This window comes from Triplophysa rosa, linkage group LG5 (genome assembly GCF_024868665.1).
Source record: "Triplophysa rosa linkage group LG5, Trosa_1v2, whole genome shotgun sequence".
In the NCBI taxonomy this organism is placed as follows: Eukaryota; Metazoa; Chordata; class Actinopteri; order Cypriniformes; family Nemacheilidae; genus Triplophysa; species Triplophysa rosa.
The window spans coordinates 26,570,579-26,591,709 of NC_079894.1; the positions used below are offsets into that span (position 1 = coordinate 26,570,579).

General features: G+C 39.3%; 1 protein-coding gene across 2 annotated transcripts; it reads right to left on the bottom strand.

Moving 5' to 3' along the window:
- Positions 1-197: 197 nt before the first annotated feature.
- LOC130554952 (C2 calcium-dependent domain-containing protein 4C) lies at positions 198-12,062 on the bottom strand. 2 transcript variants are annotated; one of them, XM_057334876.1, is made up of 3 exons: positions 11,887-12,061; positions 9,767-9,877; positions 198-5,315 (listed from the first exon to the last, which is right to left on the bottom strand). In XM_057334876.1, the coding sequence occupies exon 3, from the start codon at positions 5,277-5,279 to the stop codon at positions 4,014-4,016; it is 1,266 nt and encodes a 421-aa protein (XP_057190859.1). In that variant the 5' UTR covers positions 5,280-5,315; positions 9,767-9,877; positions 11,887-12,061; the 3' UTR covers positions 198-4,013. The 2 variants fall into 2 exon arrangements, with proteins under 2 accessions (XP_057190859.1, XP_057190860.1); XM_057334877.1 differs by lacking the exon at positions 9,767-9,877 and having other exon boundaries at positions 11,887-12,062.
- Between the last annotated feature and the right edge of the window lie 9,069 nt (positions 12,063-21,131).

A 21,131-nucleotide genomic window follows, 5' to 3' on the forward strand; every position in this document is an offset into this window, starting at 1 on the left:
ACCAACAGTTTTTGGTTACCAACATTTTTCAAAATGTCTTCCTTTGTGTTTTGCAGACAATGGTTGACAATGACAACAGGGTGAATAAATACTGACAGAATTTTCATTTGAAGGTGAACTATTCCTTTAATCAACATGATGGTTGTTTTTGGGTGCCTCGTGTCCAGAGGCCAAAACAGGGGACAGAGAAACAGAAGACAACTACACAACTTTTATTGAACGAGGTAAGGAAATAGACAAAGCAATAGTACAACCCAGTTAGGATATGATTAGAAAAGCAGCATAGAATACAAAGAAAGAATAAATCACTTGAAAGAGTTAAACAAACGGCATCACCGTGCATCTACACCCATAACTGTCCTCAGAATAGTAACAAACCAAAACAACGAAACACTGAATCTTTGAGATACACTATTCAGGTACATCAATTTCCGGCTTGGAAACGTCACATCACAGGTGAGGCGTGTGTATGTACACATGCATAGGACCGCTGAGGCTGGTGATGACAGCGGGGAAGGGAACGGCAATCAAGTACAGTGGATAGGCACTTCATTTACCACGACTTATCCGAACGAGAGTGCAAGACACTTTCATCTCACATACAGAAAGACGGCTATGGAAATGAATCATTTTTTTCCGGAATCCATTTCTACTCTTTTAATTTGAAATCTCTGCCAATCCAAAAAAAGCTCATGGCGGTGGGAAGGAAACAATGTTCTCTGAGTGGCTCTGACGGGAAATCTAATACACCTGCAATTTGGCCATTTTAAAGAGCGCTGATAGTAGAAACGGAAATAATGTAATGAATGAATCAACGCACGGGGAAGTACACTACGAATGAGTGGCATGAAGCAATTCATATGCTGAATATAATTACTGACCGTGCTGAAGTGACTCTCTTTTTTGCTTTAATGTTCTCAGATTGGTCAGAGTGACATGACAACACTTTCAATGCAGCAGGAAAGATGAAAACAGAGCAGAAAATACCCAATAAAAACGAATGAAAGCAGAAAAGAAAAAGGAGAGTAAATCCTTCCATTTAAAGGTAAAGACTGTTTAACAGTAAGAGAGATCATGTAGACATGTGCAGCATGCTTTATCAACTTGACAAGTCTGAATTTTTAGCCATTTAAAGGGACAGTGAGCCCCGAAAATGAAAATTCTGTCATCATTTACTTACTCTCAGCTTTTTCCAAACCTGTATAAATTTCTTTGTTCTAATGAACAAAAAGGAAGATATTTGGAAGAATGTCAGTAACCAAACTGTTTGGTTACAAGCATTCTTCCAAAAGTCTTTCTCTGTGTTTATCAGAACAAAAGACATGTGCAGCATGTTGTATTTGTCAAGCATTAGCAGACTAAGTTTCTGTATAAACTCTGTGCTTTCAATACATTAGAGCTGCAATCTGAAATATTTTTTTAGGGGGATGAATTTTTTTTTACAAAAATCTGAAAAAATACGAAAAAAGTTAAATGCTGTCTCCGTGTCCTGCCACGATTCAAAATCTCATAATAAAGATTTATAAATTAAAGTATAATTTGCGGGAAATGTCGGTTTGGCATCTTAACGTACGCTAAGATAAGTATACTGTAGCTCGAACCATATCTACAAACCAGAATATTATTTGATTTGGGGATGAGCTCTGGGTCCACCTGGCAACTCCTTGACAACCAATCAGGACACTGTAGCGTCTGCTTGAAAATGCACTAAAAGCACCTTGGCAACCGCATTTTACCACCCTGGAAAGCACTCGCACAAGCCTGCTTTCATGCTACTGAGTTTCGCCCATTCGAATGCTTCAAAAAATTTTAAAACGTAGTAATTGCGCAATTACATTTGGCGCGGCAAATGGCACCGAAATTACACACTTCACCTTAAAGGATGTGTGAACGTTTTATCAAATGAAATGACATGAGATGTGATGTTCTGTTGCCTTGGTCCGAAGGCCGTAATGCAGCGGGTGCCGCTGAAGAGTGATTTAAAGGGATAGTTCGAAGAATGTTTGCAATTTTCAGTTCTGGGACATCATTGACTATCATAGTAGGAAAACTTTAAATGATAGACAAAGGTGCCCAGAACTGTTTTCTTAAATTCTTCAAAATATCATAATTTTGTGTTTAACAGAACAAAAAAAGATACAATATTTTTTCTACTATGGTAGTGAAGGGTGTCCCGGAAATGAAAATTGCAAACATTCTTCGTGTTCACCAGAACAAAGTAATTTATACAGGTCAGGAACAACTTGAGGGTGAGTAAACGGTGACAGAATTTTCATTTTTGGCTGAACTATTCCTTTACCTGGACAATCCTTACAGGTCAAAGATAAATCGCCATCATGACGTTTCATTCATTTACATAATAAAAAGGGTGATTTTAATGTTCACATTTTTTTAATCAACTTTAATCGCCAGGGACATTCAAGTTCTTTGTACAAAACAGTGATGTTGATCCAACACAGGAGGAAGATGTGAGGAAAGATGTAATCTTATATCTCACATGTTCACCATCTTATAACAATACACAGCAAATTCAAATATGAGGGCTTGTACATTTTGCCATGCATCTGCTCCTAAACATCTAGGCACAAATTCACAATGTGCATGCCAAAACATTCAATAGAAGAACAATCCAAACAAGTTTTGAACGGCATATTAAAAACTCAACAAAGTGCACGCACACCGATGCAATGTTTCCTGAGAGTGAAGCGGAAATGAGTGTGATGCAAACATCATTTAGATACAAAAACACACAAGCTCTGCTTTTGAGTATGAATGATAATCCACATTCATTTACCATGCTATTAATAACACAAGGGATGCACCGATACCAGTATCGGTATCGGGCCCGATACTAAGCTCATGTACTCGTACTCATAAAAATGCACCGATACCAAAGATCGATACCTCATGTGACAGAACTGACAGAAATTTGTTGTGAAATTTGCTTTGAAAGTTTGTGAAAAGCACATAAAATTGTTTATTTTTTCATAATGTGTTTGAGGTGGCGTTGTTTGTAACTATGACGCTAGTACCAGAAAAAAATATTGGTACTCGTACTCGGTCTTTAAAAAATGGTATCGGTGCATCCCTAAATAACACAGTAATCAGAAGAATACCAGGGTGCAGATGGTGATATTGTGTGACATATTCACATAGTATACCGTACTCCGATATACTTTAAATAATACCATGGTATTACCATAGTACATCTTGTAGAAATGTAGCATTACATATTATGTAGCATGTCCAAATAAGCATGGTAGCTCATTGGTGCTGTACATTTCGGTTCTTGTTTGTTGTGTTTGTTGTAATTAGATACAATGTTGACCAAAAACACATCTAATCTTCTTAAATACTCAACTTGATCCACTTGATATTGGGAACGGTGATTAGTAGAACACAGGTTTAAGCAAGTCTCTTACTTACGTCATTCATTTTCATGCCATACATTCATCCCACTCTCACTAAAATTCGGAAGTGCTTGTCATTCCGTAAGGCTGAAAGGTGTTTGACAATAAAAACGGCACAGATCAGATATTCAGAAATCAGTCCAGATTGAAAGTAAGATTGAAAGAAATGACACAATAAATAGTGGAATTGCTGTATAGAGACGTAAGGTTTTTGCTAATTAAAAGGCTCCTACAGCGGATGAAGAATTGGCACCAGGCGTCTGGCCTTACGTGACTTTAGAGAATAATTTGGTGCTGCTGTGTGGAAAGGCAGCTGTTTTTAAATCTGTTTGTATCTCCTGCGGCGAGACCCAAAGGAGACGGCAGAAGCCTTTGTCGCAGAGAAAACACAAACGCTCACAATCTGTATTTACAAAGGACCTCAAAGCATCACTCGTACATTCTCCACACTCGTAAACACATCAGGTGCACACGGTACATTGGAGGATTTTGCAGGTCACCTATAAAAAATCCAAACACTTGGACAGCTTCAAATCAGGGAATCAGGAAAAGAGTGCATCTGTGGGTCCGTCCCGTGTTGTTTCGATGGACAAGGCCAGACCTCTACATCCCAGACAGAAGCTCCTTGAGCAGGACCTCCCTCTCTCCGAGCAGGGTGTCTCTCCTCAGACTGGTACCTTTGTTTACCACTTTCATCTTGATGGCTAAGTTCTTCACCTGCGCTACTGGAAGGGAGTCAAAGAAGAAGTCCTCGTTGAAGACGGGGTTGCGGCTGTTCTTGATGATCGTGCTCCGCTGTTTCTGAAGCTTTCCTGGGTTCAGGTATAGAGCCACGCAACAATTGATGCTCTTTATGTCAAACTGCTTATCATAAAGATCCTCGGCGGCCAGCACTCGGACGTGAAGCCTGGCCGCGTCCGCGTCGTAGTCCGTGCAGAGGCGCAGGGTTCCTCCTTTGTGGAGGTTCACCGTGTGCTGCGTGAAGCGGTCCATGTTGCCTCCGGATTTACGTCCTCGGAACGCCGGCGACGGAGGGCAACGGAATCGTCGCTGAATGTTGGGGCTGGTCTCCACGGAGCTGCACTCGTCCGTGGACAGAGAACTGTGCCGGGCGAAGGAGCGCTTGGCACGGGACACTTTGGCTTGGGTTTCGTGGGTGAACATCTTCAGGAGGGATGCGGAACGGGACAGAAGAGGCGAGTTGAAGGGCGAGGACTCGGCCGAGGAACATGTGTCGCTCTCTCCCCCGCTGAAATAACGATATGGGTTGGAATGGGAAATGTTGCAGTTGCTGGGGTTCAAGTGGTTCCCCTGAGACTTGCGTTGGGTGTTGGGTGAAGTGAGCGGACTCGTGGGGTCGCTGTGGAAGAGGGACTCTTTGCGACGTGTGTGAGGGCTCTCCATCAGCGTGGCGAAACCGTAGGAGGTCTGAGCTTTGGGGACGTAGGGCAGCGACATGGCCGTCTGCGACTGCGGGTCGGCGTTCGTGCTGAGATCGCCCACTTCCCCGACCACCGGGTCATCTGCACTCTCGATCTGGATGATGTGCCGGTTTGCAGCTTTGAGCAAGTTCTTCGTGTCTCCTGCAAGTTTGGTAATGAGGCGCGGGCTGCGCTGACCCGCCTGAGGCATTTTGCAGCAAATGGTCTGTTCAGACATGGATGGGTGGAGACCGTTTTTTGGCTTCATCTCAGGTGTCTCTGCCTCTGGGGGGCAGCACACCAGTTTTGGGGGAATGAAGAAGTCTGGAATCTTGTCAGGAGTGAGGACGTTGCTGTAGGTGGGGGCTTTGCTCTGCTTGTCGGCGGAGTCACCCTGCCGGGGAGCGTTTCCCTCCACCGAACCGCGGATCTTCTCCAATAACCACATCTCTTGGCGAAGTCTGGCAGAGACTTGAAATCAGCCCTGTGTGCACAAAACACAAGTACCATCAGCCACATTTATACATGGTGATCACCTAATTTGTTAAAACCAACTGATAAAGTCCAGTGACAGCTGTCTTCTCTCCTAAGTGCAGACTGTCATACTAGAGATGTGGTGCTCTGACAACACTGATGATTTTAATCGGGCTAAAATATTGTAGATGTTGCTGTGCGTCTCTCAAAATCACAACTTTTCAAGCTCCTTAAACTCATTTGAAAATGATGGCTAAAAAAACATCAACACAACATTATACTGTATCATTACACTTTTTACCGTAATTAAAAACGGAAATATTCTGTTAATCGAGAGTGTACCCACAGTAAAAAAACAAGAAACTTTATGTTTTTTAAAGCTATAACTACTGTAAAAAATCGAAACATTTTCTTTTTATTTAAGTTTATGTATATTAAAAAAACAGTTATTTTCTGTGTTTTAATGGTATACCTATAGTAGAAACGTGGACATTTTCTGTTTTTTAATGGTATACCTACAATAAATAAACAGGGCAACTTCACTCATTTAATGTTATACCAACACTCGCTGACTTTCTCCTGTAATTAAAAAATGGAAAAATACTTTTAATGTATAGTTTACCTACAGTAAAACAAAACCCTTTTTTCTACAGTTTACATAAGTGTGAAGAAGCAGTAAATAATTGTTAGTTAACTGTGTACTTACAGTGATTATATTAATTATTATTAAAAACAACAACAACTTTGTAATAAAAACAGATTCTTTAATGAATACAAATAATTTGTAATTACAAATAATTACTAAATAAGTAATGACTCAAATAGAAAAACATACTGAGAGGTCTTACTTGAGCAAACAACTTCTTTGGAAATTGAAAATTAAAATTTTACTTTAAGGTGCATATGTAAGACAAGTGGGCAAATTACAAATACATTTCAAGAAACCAGGTTAACTCCAAGATGGCAATCCAAATGAAAAGTTAAAAACACTTAACCTTCAACTACTATAGTTACAATTACATTTTACAATGATGAACATGCATAAGGATATGTTGTAATATCACATCCACGTCTTTCGTCTTCTTTCTCTCCATAACTGGTACTTATATGGCTGTAAAACAAAAAGTAAACATCACTAATAATACAAACTAACATTTAACTTACAACTGTTGTGATTACTTGCATGTCAATAGTTTACCCAAAAATGAAAATGCTGTCATCATTTACTCACCCTCTTGTCATTTCAAACCTGTATGACTGACTTTCTTCCGCAGAACACAAAAGGAGATATTTTGAAGAATGCTGGTAACCGAACAGTGGCAACACCCATTCACTTGCATTGTATGAGTGGCGGCACCATTCAAGTGAATGGGTGGTGCCGCCACTCTTCGGTGATGACAGAATTTTCATTGTTGGGTGAACTATCACTATCCCTGATAGCACACATACATCTGGTTTACGTCTATTTGACGTCTGCATTTACATCTGCAAGACATCTACAATACATCGTTTGCTCATCTGCAATACGTCTCGGAGATGTCTGCTGTCAGACATCATATAGACATCTAGAAGATGTCTGTAAGATGTTTATGATTTAGAATGGATGTACAACAGCTCTTTCTAAGATGTTTAGCAGATGTTTTTAAGAAGAAGATCTCCAGATTTTTAGCAGACGTATTACAGACGTTCAGAAGTCTCAGAGATGTATTGCAGATGAGCAAACTATGTATTTAAGATGTCTTGCAGATGTAAATGCAGACGTCAAATAGACGTAAACCAGATGGATTGTGCTATCTGGGTATAAGATTTTACCAAATAAAGTGTAGGTACTTTTGACAACAATAATGGGAAAAATATAGGTGAAAAATACTAGGAACAATAAGCAGATGCAGTTTACATATAAACGCGACCGGAGATGACAGAAAAACTGAAAGCAGCAGTTTTTTTTTCTGCTTTGACAGCCGCAACGCGTCCGAACACTGTAAGTGTGTGTTAGAAGTCTGGAAGGGTGAGAAAACATTGTGCTTTGTACGTTTTTTTTTTTTGTCTTTAAAGCAACCTTTTAGGTCTTCATTAGCAGGTGTTCTGTCAATTTATGCTACCCATAGAATTTTGCTACCCTCGTGTTGTGATTGGGTTGGGGGAGGGGTAATTTAGGTGTAAGGGTTGGGTTGGGGGAAGGGTTAGTCCTGTTTTGTATGGAGGTAGCAAAATTTGACAGGGCAGCATAAATTGTCAGAACACCAGAACAGTTTAAATCCTGTCTGGCTAGCACACGGAGAGTAGGCGGTCTTTAGTGGCTGCTCGAACGCCTTCAAACATGGGCGTCTACACCACAAATACAATCGCAGTGTTCGAATTGTGTCAAGGCTCTTGGGGGTCCCCAAATCAGTCTTCAAAAAAAAAAAAAAACAGACGGAGCTGCCAGTACAAGCATCAATCACATGATAGTTTGGATCATACTAGTAATTTGACCACATTACACGCATGAATGTCCTTAACATATTGATAATCCATTAAAAGAGATCCACATGAGGTAGAGATTAAAAGACATATTTCTTTGTTTTTTGCAGTGACCATGCTTTCGATCTTGCTGTTATTTTTTATTTTGCGTTGTAGCCTAGATTTTTTAAATAAGATTTTGCCTAGGTTTGATGTCTTTCTTGCTGAGATTTCACTCATTGTAAAATCTCTTAAACTTATTTATAGCAATAAGAATAACAAGTTTTTCAAATGTATGATAACATTTTCTTATTAATTGAGATTTTAGTGTCCTCTTATTTTACTTATTTTTTTCTTGTCCTTTCATACTTGTTCTTTATATTATTGAAATGCGGTCCTTTTCCCATTTTTGTTTGAAAATTAAAAAAAATTGGAGCCACTGAGGGAGAGGACGCGTCACCTCCTGCAGAAGCGTATTAAGGTTTTAAACGTGATAACTCCTGATAATGTAGATCAAGTATATGAAATAATCCATATAAACCAATGCAGAATAAGAAAAACGAATGTCATTCCTGTGGGCAAAAGCAGAAGCCTTCTCGTCAAAGTCGGAGCTCATGTTTGCAGAAGGGAGCGCAAAATAATCTCTGGGGAATGCGAAAGTTTTCTGAGGGAAAGAAAAATATTCTTGGGAAACGCAAACGTTTTGCAAAGGAACGCACTTATTTACGCAAATATTTTAAATATTTTCACTCCCTTTCCTATTTTTCCACCACCTGTATGTCCCTTTAGTGGCTCAGTACCGCGTCGCATCTGTTTTGACAATGTGAGATAACATCGTACATAAAGAAAGACTTGCGCATCAAAATTATACTAGGCTAACTGTAAAGTTTTAAGATAAACGCTTTCAATATGAGAGGATCCGCACGCAGCAAGTGTCTTGCTGCGACATCTCTGTACATGTCTTCATTGAACACTGTGTGGCGCGCTTGAGCATGCATGGATTTTTCAGATAAAAATTACATTTTAGTTTTATGAAATTTGTACAAATAATGGACAAAATTGTTTTGTTTTAGCATGATAATTTGTAAAAAAAAAAAATTTGTTTTTGTTGTCTAGTTTTAGTGAAAAAGCCGGGGGCCCCCCAAGTTCACTATTTTAGACCTTATGAGAGGTCCCTTAAGGCTTATGAGGGGTCCGGGACTGCCCCAGCCCCCCCTCAATTCGAACCCTGAATCCGTTCGACTTCTTCTGGAAGTGGTAGAAAGTCGACAAGCTCAAAACGTTTCACACCCCGTTTATACCTGTATTTAACGTCGTCCACTTGTGATCCGATCGACCAAAATGCCCGGGTGGAGGCTCCAGAGGCCCTGAGATGACAGGGGCAGGGGCAAATACGATTCCAACTGGGGCCAGCACCCCTAGATCCGCCAGTGGATGGTACGGCTTAAGTGGTGAAGTAAAACAGTTTGTGTGACACGCATCCTATGCTTATATTGTCACATTTAAGATTTTAGATTGGTTGTACAAACCACTGCAGTCTATCTGTCTTTTCGATTTTCTTCCCACCTCTGCCTCGCTTTCGATTTCAACATGGCGGTGGCGTGAAATCAGTCTATAAGCTGGATAACCGTAACCTTACTAAAGTAAGTAAAGTTACCTGCGGTGGTTGACGCATAAAAAACCCACTCGCCATCGCTTCGCGTCGATGTCTGATCATCTTCTCAGGTTTTTTGTTATAACCGGATGTATATTAACCTTACATGTGTGTATTTTCTTCATATAGCATTACACAGTGTCTACTGTATAGATACATATATATAAAATAAGTTATTAATATGCCAACAGAAACACAGACCAGATGCTACGTTTAAAATAGCGTTCATTGTAAATTCATTTGAAATACACCACGATAACTGTCAACCAAACTATATCACTAACTTACCTTTGAATGCTAGCCCGTGTTAGTTGTACAGTACAAAGAAAACAGTAATTTTATTTTCCATTAAAAAAATTACATACCTTTTACACACAGAGCGGAGCTGAAGATCACCAGTGTCTGTCACACAGTGCAGCGGGGTATGGGACGTTACTTCCCGCGCACCAAGCAGGTTCAAAATACTGACAAATAAACTGTAAATTAAAAGATAACATATTCACTGATGAGCAGAAGGCAAAAACAAGTAAAAGCCAATACGTATTACAAATAATCACTCATAGTTCAGTTTGTACTTGATAAAACATCGGTTCTTGTTAACAATATCCAACGAAATTCACTGTTGTACTTTACATGGCCGGTTCGGGAATATTGGTATTAAAGCAGTCGTTTAATTGAAATGTGTTAATATTTTATTAAGAGTATTTAACAGTGGAAAAACTCAGGTAAAATGTTGTGTTATGGCTCGGGCTGTCACGATTATTAAATAATCGTCTCATCGCGATTGTATGGCCTCTTCTCGAATCGCGATGGTTTCAGATCATCGCAATTATTGCACATCTCTATAGAAGACACTAGGGGGAGCTGTAGTGCCTCTCGCATATTGGGTATTTTAGTGTATGTATTGTAACTAAAGCATGGTAATACTTGTAAAATGTACCACCACAACACAATCACTTAGAAATACTAAAGCACATACCATGAAAATAACCTTCAGTACAATTTAATATGATTTAAGCTAAACTTAGTGTGAAAACCAGTCTACCAAAAGTTCCTTTAACATAGAAGTCAAATTTTATTGATTCTTGCAATCGAGAAAAAAACAGACTAGAAGCTTCTCTATGACTGACAGCATTTTAATGGTGGCTTCAATTCACTCCTGATCAATTTACTTAATTTACAAGTATTTGGCGGTTGTATTATTGACAGGTAAAAGCTTACACCTTAAATATGATGACCCAATTTTTTCCAATGTATTTCCAAAAAAAACAGTCTTATATTCAGAACGAACAGACAATTAATCGCCATAATCGTCAAAGCCCTAAAACAGACAATTAATCATCATAATCGCAATGATTTATTAGACAATTAATCGTCAGCCAAGTTTCATGATCGTGACAGCCCTAGTTATGGCTGTGCTTTTACGTCCATGACCATCAAAAGTTGTCGGAGCCGCGATCACGGTCCCATAATGCAATTCGAAAATGTATATAAACGGAAAAACACCCGTAACACGTTGTATGGAAAATTTCCGTTAAAATATACAGTCATTTAACTGTCAATGTACATATTTTTTACAGTGTAGTGCTTCTTGGAAATATACAATAGTTAAAGAGATTCTTCTTTTTTTGTTCTCTGGTTTGTATAAACCTTAAACAGACTATTATTGCGGTTATTCTGACACAGTAATATTTAGGTTACCTCTCTTTTACAGTGTTAGTTTAAATAATATTTCTCAGAAATTCTATTTAAATTATTTTTCAAAATCACAATATACACACAAAATTTCAGTGTGTTTCATTATACTCTCGTTCTAAATTATTTTTCTTTGTTGAGCTTTTTGGTTCCAGTAAGAACATTACACATCCACTGAAAAAAAGGATCTATGGAAAGGTCTACAAACTATAAAAAGGTGAGAAAGAAATGTTTCTTTTAATTGAAAGGTTCTTTGGGGAACCAAAAATTGTTCTTCTATGGTATAACTTGAAATAACTCTTTCTTTTTACAATTGTATAAACGTTATTATTTCCCCCGACTCTCCTTTATAACGAGTTTTAGTCCATTATAACAAATAAAAAAACGCTTCAGCAAAACGGAGACAATAAACAAAAGCGCAGTGTGATGTGAAACATGGATTGCGCAGTTCGAGCGTAGGAGCGCAACGTTGGTTAGAAGATATAACACGACGTTTGTTGTGGTTACTGTAACATATAGCATAAAAATCGATATGAACATCAAGAAAATAATGTTGTTCTCGTTCTATTTACAAGGTAAACTGCTGTAATGCGATATAAAACAAATGCACCATATCTACATTCCATAACACTTTCCAAAAAAACAATAGTTTAAAACTTCATCTCCACCCTACAGAAATGTGTCTTAAATTGACGTAGCATTAAATATAACACTGTGAAATGACTAAACACATGCGTTTAAACTTTCCTGAGGATGAAACACCTGTTGAATATCTCAGTGAATAACTCACGTGAAGTGCTTCTGGTCCTGATGCTTTAGTGATGGGTCACTCCATGCTAGTGTTCGTTGAAAACAGGTTTAGATCTCCAGTAATCCAGTACAGAAGAGTATTGTTGGCACAGCGGGTCTCTTCGTGCCTTTTAATAGCTCACGGACCCCCGTGTGCGCGCCAGTCGGCAAATAGGAGTGCGCGCACGATAACGCGCAGCGCGCAGCCTTTCAATAGCTGTGTATGATAGGAATGAACTCCAGCCAACTAGAGAACAGTGTTTATTATAAACTGCATACTACTCATAGTATGTTAAAGAATGCTCACTGTCTCCGTTAGGAAGGAAACATATAAACATACTGTGCAATAAACAATAAAAATGTACCTTGGTTTTATTATAGTGAAGTGTAGTAACCATGTACTGATTATGGACTGTACATGGTTAGTCAGGTGGTTTAGGTGGACTGTACATGGTTTAGGTGGACTGATTACCATTTCGAGTTAAATAAGATCACTAGTCAAATATCATGGTAAAAATACAACAATGAGACAATGGTAAATTTGTGGTTATTAGGGTTTTACTGTATACAAAAAATGGTTCATTTTCATAGGGGTTGGCACAGGACTTCACTACTCTGCAGATTTCATTTAACAAGTCCCATATTCACTCGATTTTGTGTAAAAATGTCTTAGAGTCAGTATAACAAAATCATTGCCAATATCTTCAGGTACATTTCTCAAATGGCAAACCAAGTCAAGTGCATTACATCATAAAAAAAATGCTTATTTCCAGATGACACTGTAACGGCAGGAATTAAACATGCAACATGAATAGAACATGTAACAAATCAAATCAAATCAAATTTTATTTATAAAGCACTTTTATAAAACAACAATTGTTTTCCAAAGTGCTGTACAAGCATGATGAAAATAAAAACAGATAACACAAATTATGCAAAAAACAATGAAAGTAACAGACATAAACAAAGTACAAAACGATAAGTACAAAAAACAGCTCTCATACTGAGTTAAAAGCCAAGGTATAAAAGTAAGTTTTGACACTGGATTTAAAAACAGTAAGTGATTGGGCCTGCCTGATATATAGAGGTAAAGTATTCCAAAGTTTTGGAGCTGCGACAGCAAAGTCCCGGTCACCCCTGCTTTTTAGCCTTGTACGAGGTACAACCAAGAGTACTTAGTCAGCAGATCTAAGTGCTCTCACTGGATTATGCAGAATAATTAAAAAAAGATACTTTGGTGCAAATCCATTTAAAGACTTATAAACTAAAACCAATAACTTAAAATCATTTCTAAAACCAACAGGAAGCCAATGGAGAGATGCCAATACTGGAGAAATATGTTCATGCTTGCGCGTCCTACTTAACAAGCGAGCAGCAGCATTTTGCACCATCTGCAAACGTTTGAGGTCAGCCTGATTTATACCTACATACAGGCTATTACAGTAGTCAAGACAAGTCGAAATAAAAGCATGAATGACTCTTTCAAAATCATTAAAAGACAAAAAAGACTTGACTTTGGATAATTGCCTCAACTGGAAACAAATAGATTTAATGACTGAGTTAATTTGTTTGTTCATTTTAAAATTACCATCCATAATAAAACCCAGGTTTTTAACATTAGACTTAACAAGTGGTTTTAAAGTACCCACATCTAAATCTGGGGGAACACAATTGTTACCAGGACTAAACATTAAGACTTCAGTTTTCCCTTCATTAAATTAAAAAAAATTGAGGCCATCCAGGTCCTAACCTCCTCAAGACAGTCCAACAGTGGTGCTAACAAGTTTGCATCCTGACGATTCAAAGGAAGGTAGAGTTGCGTATCATCTGAATAGCAATGAAACGAGATACCGTATTTCCTAAAAATAAGCCCTAGTGGAAGTAGATATAAAGAAAATAAAACAGGACCAAGAATGGAACCCTGCGGGACACCGCACGAGAGAGAAGCAGAAGGAGACATAAATTCCCCAAGGTGGACTGAAAAACTTCTATCAGACAAATAAGATCTGAACCACTCCAACGCAGTCCCTCTAACTCCAACACCATGCTCTAATCTAGGATATTATGGTCTACAGTGTCAAATGCAGCCGTAAGATCCAGGAGCATGAGGAAGGCATAATCACCTGAGTCAGTGGCTAATAAAAAATCATTAAAAACTTTCAACAGGGCTGTTTCTGTACTATGGAGTGATTTAAAACCAGACTAAAACACTTCTTGCAAACCATGTTGACTTAAAAATGATTGCAATTGTGTAAAAACAATCTTCTCTAATATTTTACATAGTATGAATAGCATAGAATGGTTCTACATAGAATGGTAGCTTTGAGATGGGCCTAAAGTTATCAAGAATCGAGGAATCCAAGTTTGATTTCTTAATCAATGGCTCCACTATAGCATGTTTAAAATTTAGGGGTACAACTCCTGAGGCAAGGCTGCTATTTATGATTTCCTGAATTTTTGGTCCAAGGTTTTCGAAAACATTTTTTTAAAAATGAGAAGGAATGATATCTAAGCAACAGGTAGATGATTTCATTTTTGCTACAATGTCTCGCAAAAAAAGAGAGAGACATTTCATGTCTGAGAAATTGTGATGTATTGAGAACCGCGAGTGTGCCTTGAGCACACAGGTTCCCAGAAAATGGCTCATCAATGAAAGCCTCAGTGGCTATTATTCACTTGTGTGAATTGGTGGAATATTACATCTGGCCAATGTGAGAAAAGCGTTCTGAATAAAACGGTACTCTAGGATGATGAATAATTGTGCTTGATTTGCTGTTCTCCAATCTGCCCGTCTGTTTCCCTGGAAACTTGGAGTGTGCTATGGAAACGCATGCCATTGTTGTGCTTGAAAAATAAAAAATAAACTTTTCCAAAAGTTGCCTAATTAGAGAAATGCATTAAAATCATGAAAGCTTTGCACCTTTTGCAATGTATCCCCAGGTATTAACGTAAGTTTTGGCATGTGAATAAAACACGGGTGTGTTTCACTCCGGTCCAGCAGGGCAACTGTCCTGTAGAGTTTACTTCCAACCTGCTCCTGAATAAATATACAGTAAACTCAACATTGATTTCAAGATTGTATGCAAACATCACCAAAATTAAGAAAAATGTACTTACCCATGCACACAATGAGGCTAAAATGACCACAAGATCACATCCAAAGGACTAAATATAAATACATTAAAACAATAGGTAAAGTAATACATTTTTTTTTAGCATATAATGAATGAAAAATTTGTGGAAATCCTATAAAATGGCACTTCATATTGCTTCTGTTGAAGCACATGATGCTGAGACAATGAGTCATCGACTACTACAGGACCTGAGTAACACATTCCATCATCTGGACCAATAACATACAAATACAAAGATGTCACTTTTGGATCCCACTATAAACATCTGACCCCGCACAAAAGAACAACAACCACGACTGAGAAAAACAGCATGGTACGTGTCAATTTAATAACACTGATTTGACTACAAACATATCTGGATGAGAACAAAATTTGAACTGAATGGAGCTGAATGGTGACACCACTGCACTTGGACATCTAGTCTAGGAATTATTGCAAGGGTATCCCCATCCCAAATGAAACACAGAGAGAAAATTCTGAAATTATTTACATGTTTTACATGACATGTTTTCTTCTGCAAAACACAAAAAACCACACTGACCCTCCAACACAAAACCACTGAGACATTTCTTAAAATATCTTCTTTTGTTTTCCACTGAAGAAAGAGTCACATGCATGTGTTGAACTATATGAGAGTGAATAAATGATGACAGAAATGTTATTTTTGAGTTAAAGGATTTTGTTTGTTTATTTATAGATATTTTTCTAGATGAGGGTAATGGTGTTTTAATGCATGTGGTAATGCTTGTGTTCAAAAACTATGAAAAAAGCTGGGGTGCCCAACATTGACTACACTTCACTATTTGTACTACACAGCATGCAGTTATAGCAGAGGTCACAACTCGCTTTAATGTCACTTTTTGAATGAATTTTATTATAAATCTGCTGTAAAAGAATCTGTGTTGTTTAAAGCGCTATAAATAATAATAAATCAGTTTAATTTTAAAGAAGGAAATGTGTCACAATGCACTTCATCACTGCATCATACTCAGTTTTAATAGTCTCTTTCTCTCTCTCTCTCTTCTATCTGCTGCTTAACATTAAAATGCAATTCACTAATTGCCAGAAGAGGTGTGGGGCATTACGGCTATGAAAAACACGACGATCACATTCACTCTATTTCCCATGCTGCAATAAAGTCTAAGCAGTAAACACAAACACGCTTTCATGTCTATTCTATAATCTGATAAAAAACACACAGATCATCTCGCAAAAGCAGGTCAGTGCCCTATTTCTGAATGAGATCAAGTAATATGGAAATACAGATAATGACTGCATCTGCTGAAGGTATTATTAAGATCTGAGATGATGTCATCCACTTTACCTGTCCAAGAACAAAAAGCCTGCATCCAGCTGCCGCCCATTCAGTAGTGATGATGGAGTTGAACGTCTCCATCATACACATAACTGGTGGCTATTTAAAGATTGGAGGTTTTAAATACAGGTTTCCATGCTATTTTCAGTTCCGCAATGAACCTTTCGTTCCTTTATTATAGAGGATTCAGATGAGTGCATTGGTTAAAGAAATGAAGCATGCCTAGAAGCACCTGTACTTTTGTGTTCATTCAGTGGAAGTCAATGGGGTTCAGTGTTGTTTGGTTATCAACATTCTTCCAAATATCTTCTTTTGTGTTCTGCAGAAGAAAGAAAGTCATACAGGTTTATCATGACATAAGGGTGAGTAAATGATGAAAGAAAGTAAATATTTTTAGATGTGTTAATAGAATCTCTCGGGCTGTTAAACCTTTTTTAGGATGCTGTCAAGGATGTTAAGCAAAATGTGACGTGATTTAAACATGCTGTGTGAACAACAGATCTAGTGATAATTCTAAAACTCAACCGTAGAGGGAAGTGAGGGGCAGCACGAAAATATAATACAACCTACTGAGAGAAGAAGTGCTGCAGAAAATAGCACCATTACTTTAACGTCCATTCATGTCAGACTCATTCACAATTTTGGTGTGCAAAATAACTTCATATTTTAGCCACTTTGTGAGGAATAAAAAGAGAAAGCAGGGATGACAACCTCACACCAACCACAGCACAAGAAGAATAAAACCATCATCCTTCCTTTCCGGTCTGCATCCACTGTTGTTGTCTCTACCCAACTGGTACCCATGGCGACATGGGCTACACAATTTTCTGACATTTGGTCACAAGTTATTTCGTTCCGCTCTCCTCTCTTGGATCGCCGACTTGTTTCCTCGGTGAGAAAGTCCAGGCATGAAGTGGGCGGCAGCACGTGGATCTGTTAAACGGGAGCAGAAGTGTGGAAAAGTAATATAGGCCAACGTCAACTTGTCACAGACCCGCATCACCTCTGGCCATTAGAGAGGTCACTGATGGTTTACTCGAGATGAGAGTGGGGTCAGCAAGAGGGTCGAGGACTTAAGAAATAATCCACACAGGACAGAAAGGCCTTTATTTTCTCCGGCAGAGGCAATACGAAGAAGATTAAGCACTTACATCGAAAGGGAAAGGAAATTAAAGTTTTTTTTCTCAGAAGGTGACTAATTGAAACAATCGTTCAAATCGATCGAAGTCTCTTGGTCAGTAGCGGTTTTTGGCAAGGGCGAACAGGACAGCCACCCGGGGCGGAATTTTTTCATGATACATGGGGGGCGGCACGAGCAGTAAAAAAAATCCTCTGCGCTGCCACCGCGAAGCGGTTTTCTATTATCTATCATTTCACTGTGTGGGGAATTGGCAAATTGGCGCCCTTGCTTGCTGATAAGGTGCCGTGCACAGAAGCTGTGTGAAATGGCTAATAAAAATAGGTAATACAAAACGATTATGTGGTCACCATTAGTGTTTTCACGACGCGTCATCAATCAATACTGCTGACTCGTGAGTGAAGTTCAGAAAATAATTAATTATACTGCACGTGATGTTACAGCACATGGCTATAGCGATTCTGGGGTGTGATCGACTTGCATTAAAGAGCTTTATTTTCACAGTTATTTCTAAAGAAGAATCATTTTTTCTCCAGCAAAATCTGCGATTTCCATTAGGTTCAATAGCAGTGCTTACTTTCAATGCCTCCAACATGGCCGACTTCCGGATTGATGACGCGTCGTGAAAACACTCTATTGGTTTAGTCTTGACTTCTGGTTGTGTTGGGGTGGATGGGAAATCTGTTGATTGTCGAGTGCCAAATAAACACAGAGATGGACAGGAAAAGGTCAAAGCCATCAGGTGCCCAATTTAGAAAAAAAAGAAAAGAAGAAGAGGAGAAACGAGCAAAAGATAAAGGTATGCAACTATGTTCTCTCTGTATGATTATTACGGTATCCATGTCATGAATGAAGGGTTAATGTTAATTTGTGGGTATAACTCTTAAGTTTGTGTTTATTTTTGGCACATTTATGTATATAGTGTATATTTATTTAAGTTCTGATAACTTATACTGTCATATTTTGTCCAGAATTGTGTTCATTGTCTTTTGGCAATGTTGGTGGAGATTGTGCACCTTAAAAAGTGTTTCCTGTTGTAATAGCAATAGTTAAATAACTGGATTCTCTTAAGTGCTTTTCAAATGTTCTAATGAAGGATTTGTGCAATTGAGAAATATAATTTTCACTTATGTTGTTATAATAAAATATAACTGTTTGTGCAGAATTTTGTGGTATTTTTTTGGGGGGGCTCGAAGGGGGTCTCGCCCAGGGTGTAATTCAATGTAGAACCGCCACTGCTCTTGGTCATAACATCACGATTCAGTTTTGCTTGAACTGATGTTATGAAGCCCGTAGGAACAAATTCTCTTGATATTATAGCTAAAATACTATGCCATAGAAGAACCTTTAACATCAGAAGAACCTTTGTGTTTCTTCAAAAGGTTCTTTGTGGCAAAAGAATTCTTCAGATTATAAAAAGGTAGGAAAGAGATGGTTCTTTTGCGAAAAGAGACTTCCAAGGGGGCCTCAAGATGACTAATAATTTCAAATGAGACAAAATGAGCATAGAAAACTAAAAACCAAGATATCTATAATTATTTGACCATTTTTATAATGATCAATAAACACTTTTCCAGTTAATGTCAAGATATTACATTTATTTTTTAGATTTTCCACGTAAAAAAATGTTTACTGTTTTTTACAGATTTTTAAAGTATTTTTTGAAATATGGTCAAAACCCGCAAAATTACAGAAAAAGACCGCAAATTTACAAGAAAAAGAGGGGAAATGTAATTTTACAGGGAAAACCCGTTATTTTACGGTTTATTTCTGGCGCCCCAAATATCTTTTGTGTTCTGCACAAGAAAGAAAGTCATACAGGTTTGGAATGACATGAGGGGATGACGAAAGGTAAATGATTAAAGATTTTATTCTCCTTTAAAACGATCGACAGAAAGATCTGAACATTTACCATGTTGAAGACTGCAAACATCCGGTAGAATGAAGATAAACGATGTAAAGGGAGCTCTGGACTGTTGTCTAGCAGATTTTTCAGAGAGGACAGAAGAAAGATCTCATTCAAGTGCTGTTTGTAAAATAATGTCCTGTCGTACATACATTTTCCAATTGTCTTCATCCTCAGAGTCTGTATGGTCATCATGACAACACAGTTAAAGCCTGCAAATGTCACAGCAATTAACAGCACAAGGGAAAAACAGCACTTATCCAAAACAGATATTTTGCTGAAGATACAGTAACAATGTAGAAAGTTTAGCCCTGTGGTGAACGTAATGATTAAACAGAAACAAACTCTCACCATGCATTAAACTGCTCTTTTGGGATTTCTGTAGGGTAACCTCTGCTAGACACTCCAAAACAAACCTTATTTCGTATAACGTCTCGGTTACGTTTGTAACCTCGGTTCCCTGATGGAGGGAACGAGACGTTGTGTCGAACCGACAGATGGGGTTCGTCCCTGAGAACCAATCGTTTCCGACTACTTAGAAAAGGCCAATGAAAATTGGCAAATAAAATTTGCATGCCGGACTCCGCCCCGGACATCCGGGTATAAAAGGGAGACGGCGTGCATCATTCATTCACCTTAGTTCTGAGGAGCCTGAGACCTCTCACGACTGCTGCAGAGGACAGCACGTGTTGTGGCAAGAGGACACAACGTCTCGTTCCCTCCATCAGGGAACCGAGGTTACAAACGTAACCGAGACGTTCCCTTTCTGTCGGTCTCTCGACGTTGTGTCGAACCGACAGATGGGGTTCCAATGGAAAACGCCATAACACTGTGCCCTGTCACAATCTCAACGAAGCGACGGTGACTGGCCTGGGCGTGTCAGCCGTGAACGCTACCGCGAAATTGTAACCTACCAGTGGGTAGGTAGGGGGTCCCAGAGCTTTCTTGAAAGGTGGGAAGGCCCCTACCTTCGGCCTCACAGGCGGCGGCCTTGTTTCTCTAACAGCGAGAAGCCGCCCGGAACCGTAAGGCACTGGGTAAGCGCTACTTCCTCAAGTGGGGGATGCGCTACAGAGACCACTTCCTACCGCAGGGAGGAGAATAGTGGAGATACCAACATGGTCTCACCGATGGGGAAGAACTCATGGGAAGAAAGTGCGGCTGAAGAGAAAACCGCGAGGTGGAGGTCCACCCGGGGAGGTCATGGGTTACCAAGGTGGGAACCAGCATGAGGATACATCAGACGGAACCGCCCTACTGGGGAGTTGCAACGTCTGGTAGCACTAGGTCCGGTTAGAGCTATGCTGCGAATAACTCAGGTGATACCCGGCCTAAGGGGCAGGGCTGCTCTGCCCAGCCCGCCCCAGGGGGTGCTTGCTTAGTGATGGATGGAGTGCCTGTTCTTCGCCCAGTGGGGAAAGAAGGGAGGCTAAATCGGTATACTGACCCACTCGAGAGAGGGGGAAAAGAACCGAACAGGCGTACACCCTACCAGTTGCCGGTCCTACATGTGGCCATGCAGGATGCGGGCTGACACCGGCTCTACGCGGAGGTTGTAAAACCTCGCGAAGGTGTTGGGTGTAGCCCAACCCGCAGCTCTGCAAATGTCTGCGAGAGGAGGCAACACGCCGGATGGAGTGGGCCCTCACTTCTAGGGGGCACGGGCGATTTAGGGATTAGTAAACTGCCTTGACAGCGTCCACAATCCAGTGGGCCAACCTCTGCTTGGAGACAGCTCTCCCCTGTTGCTGAC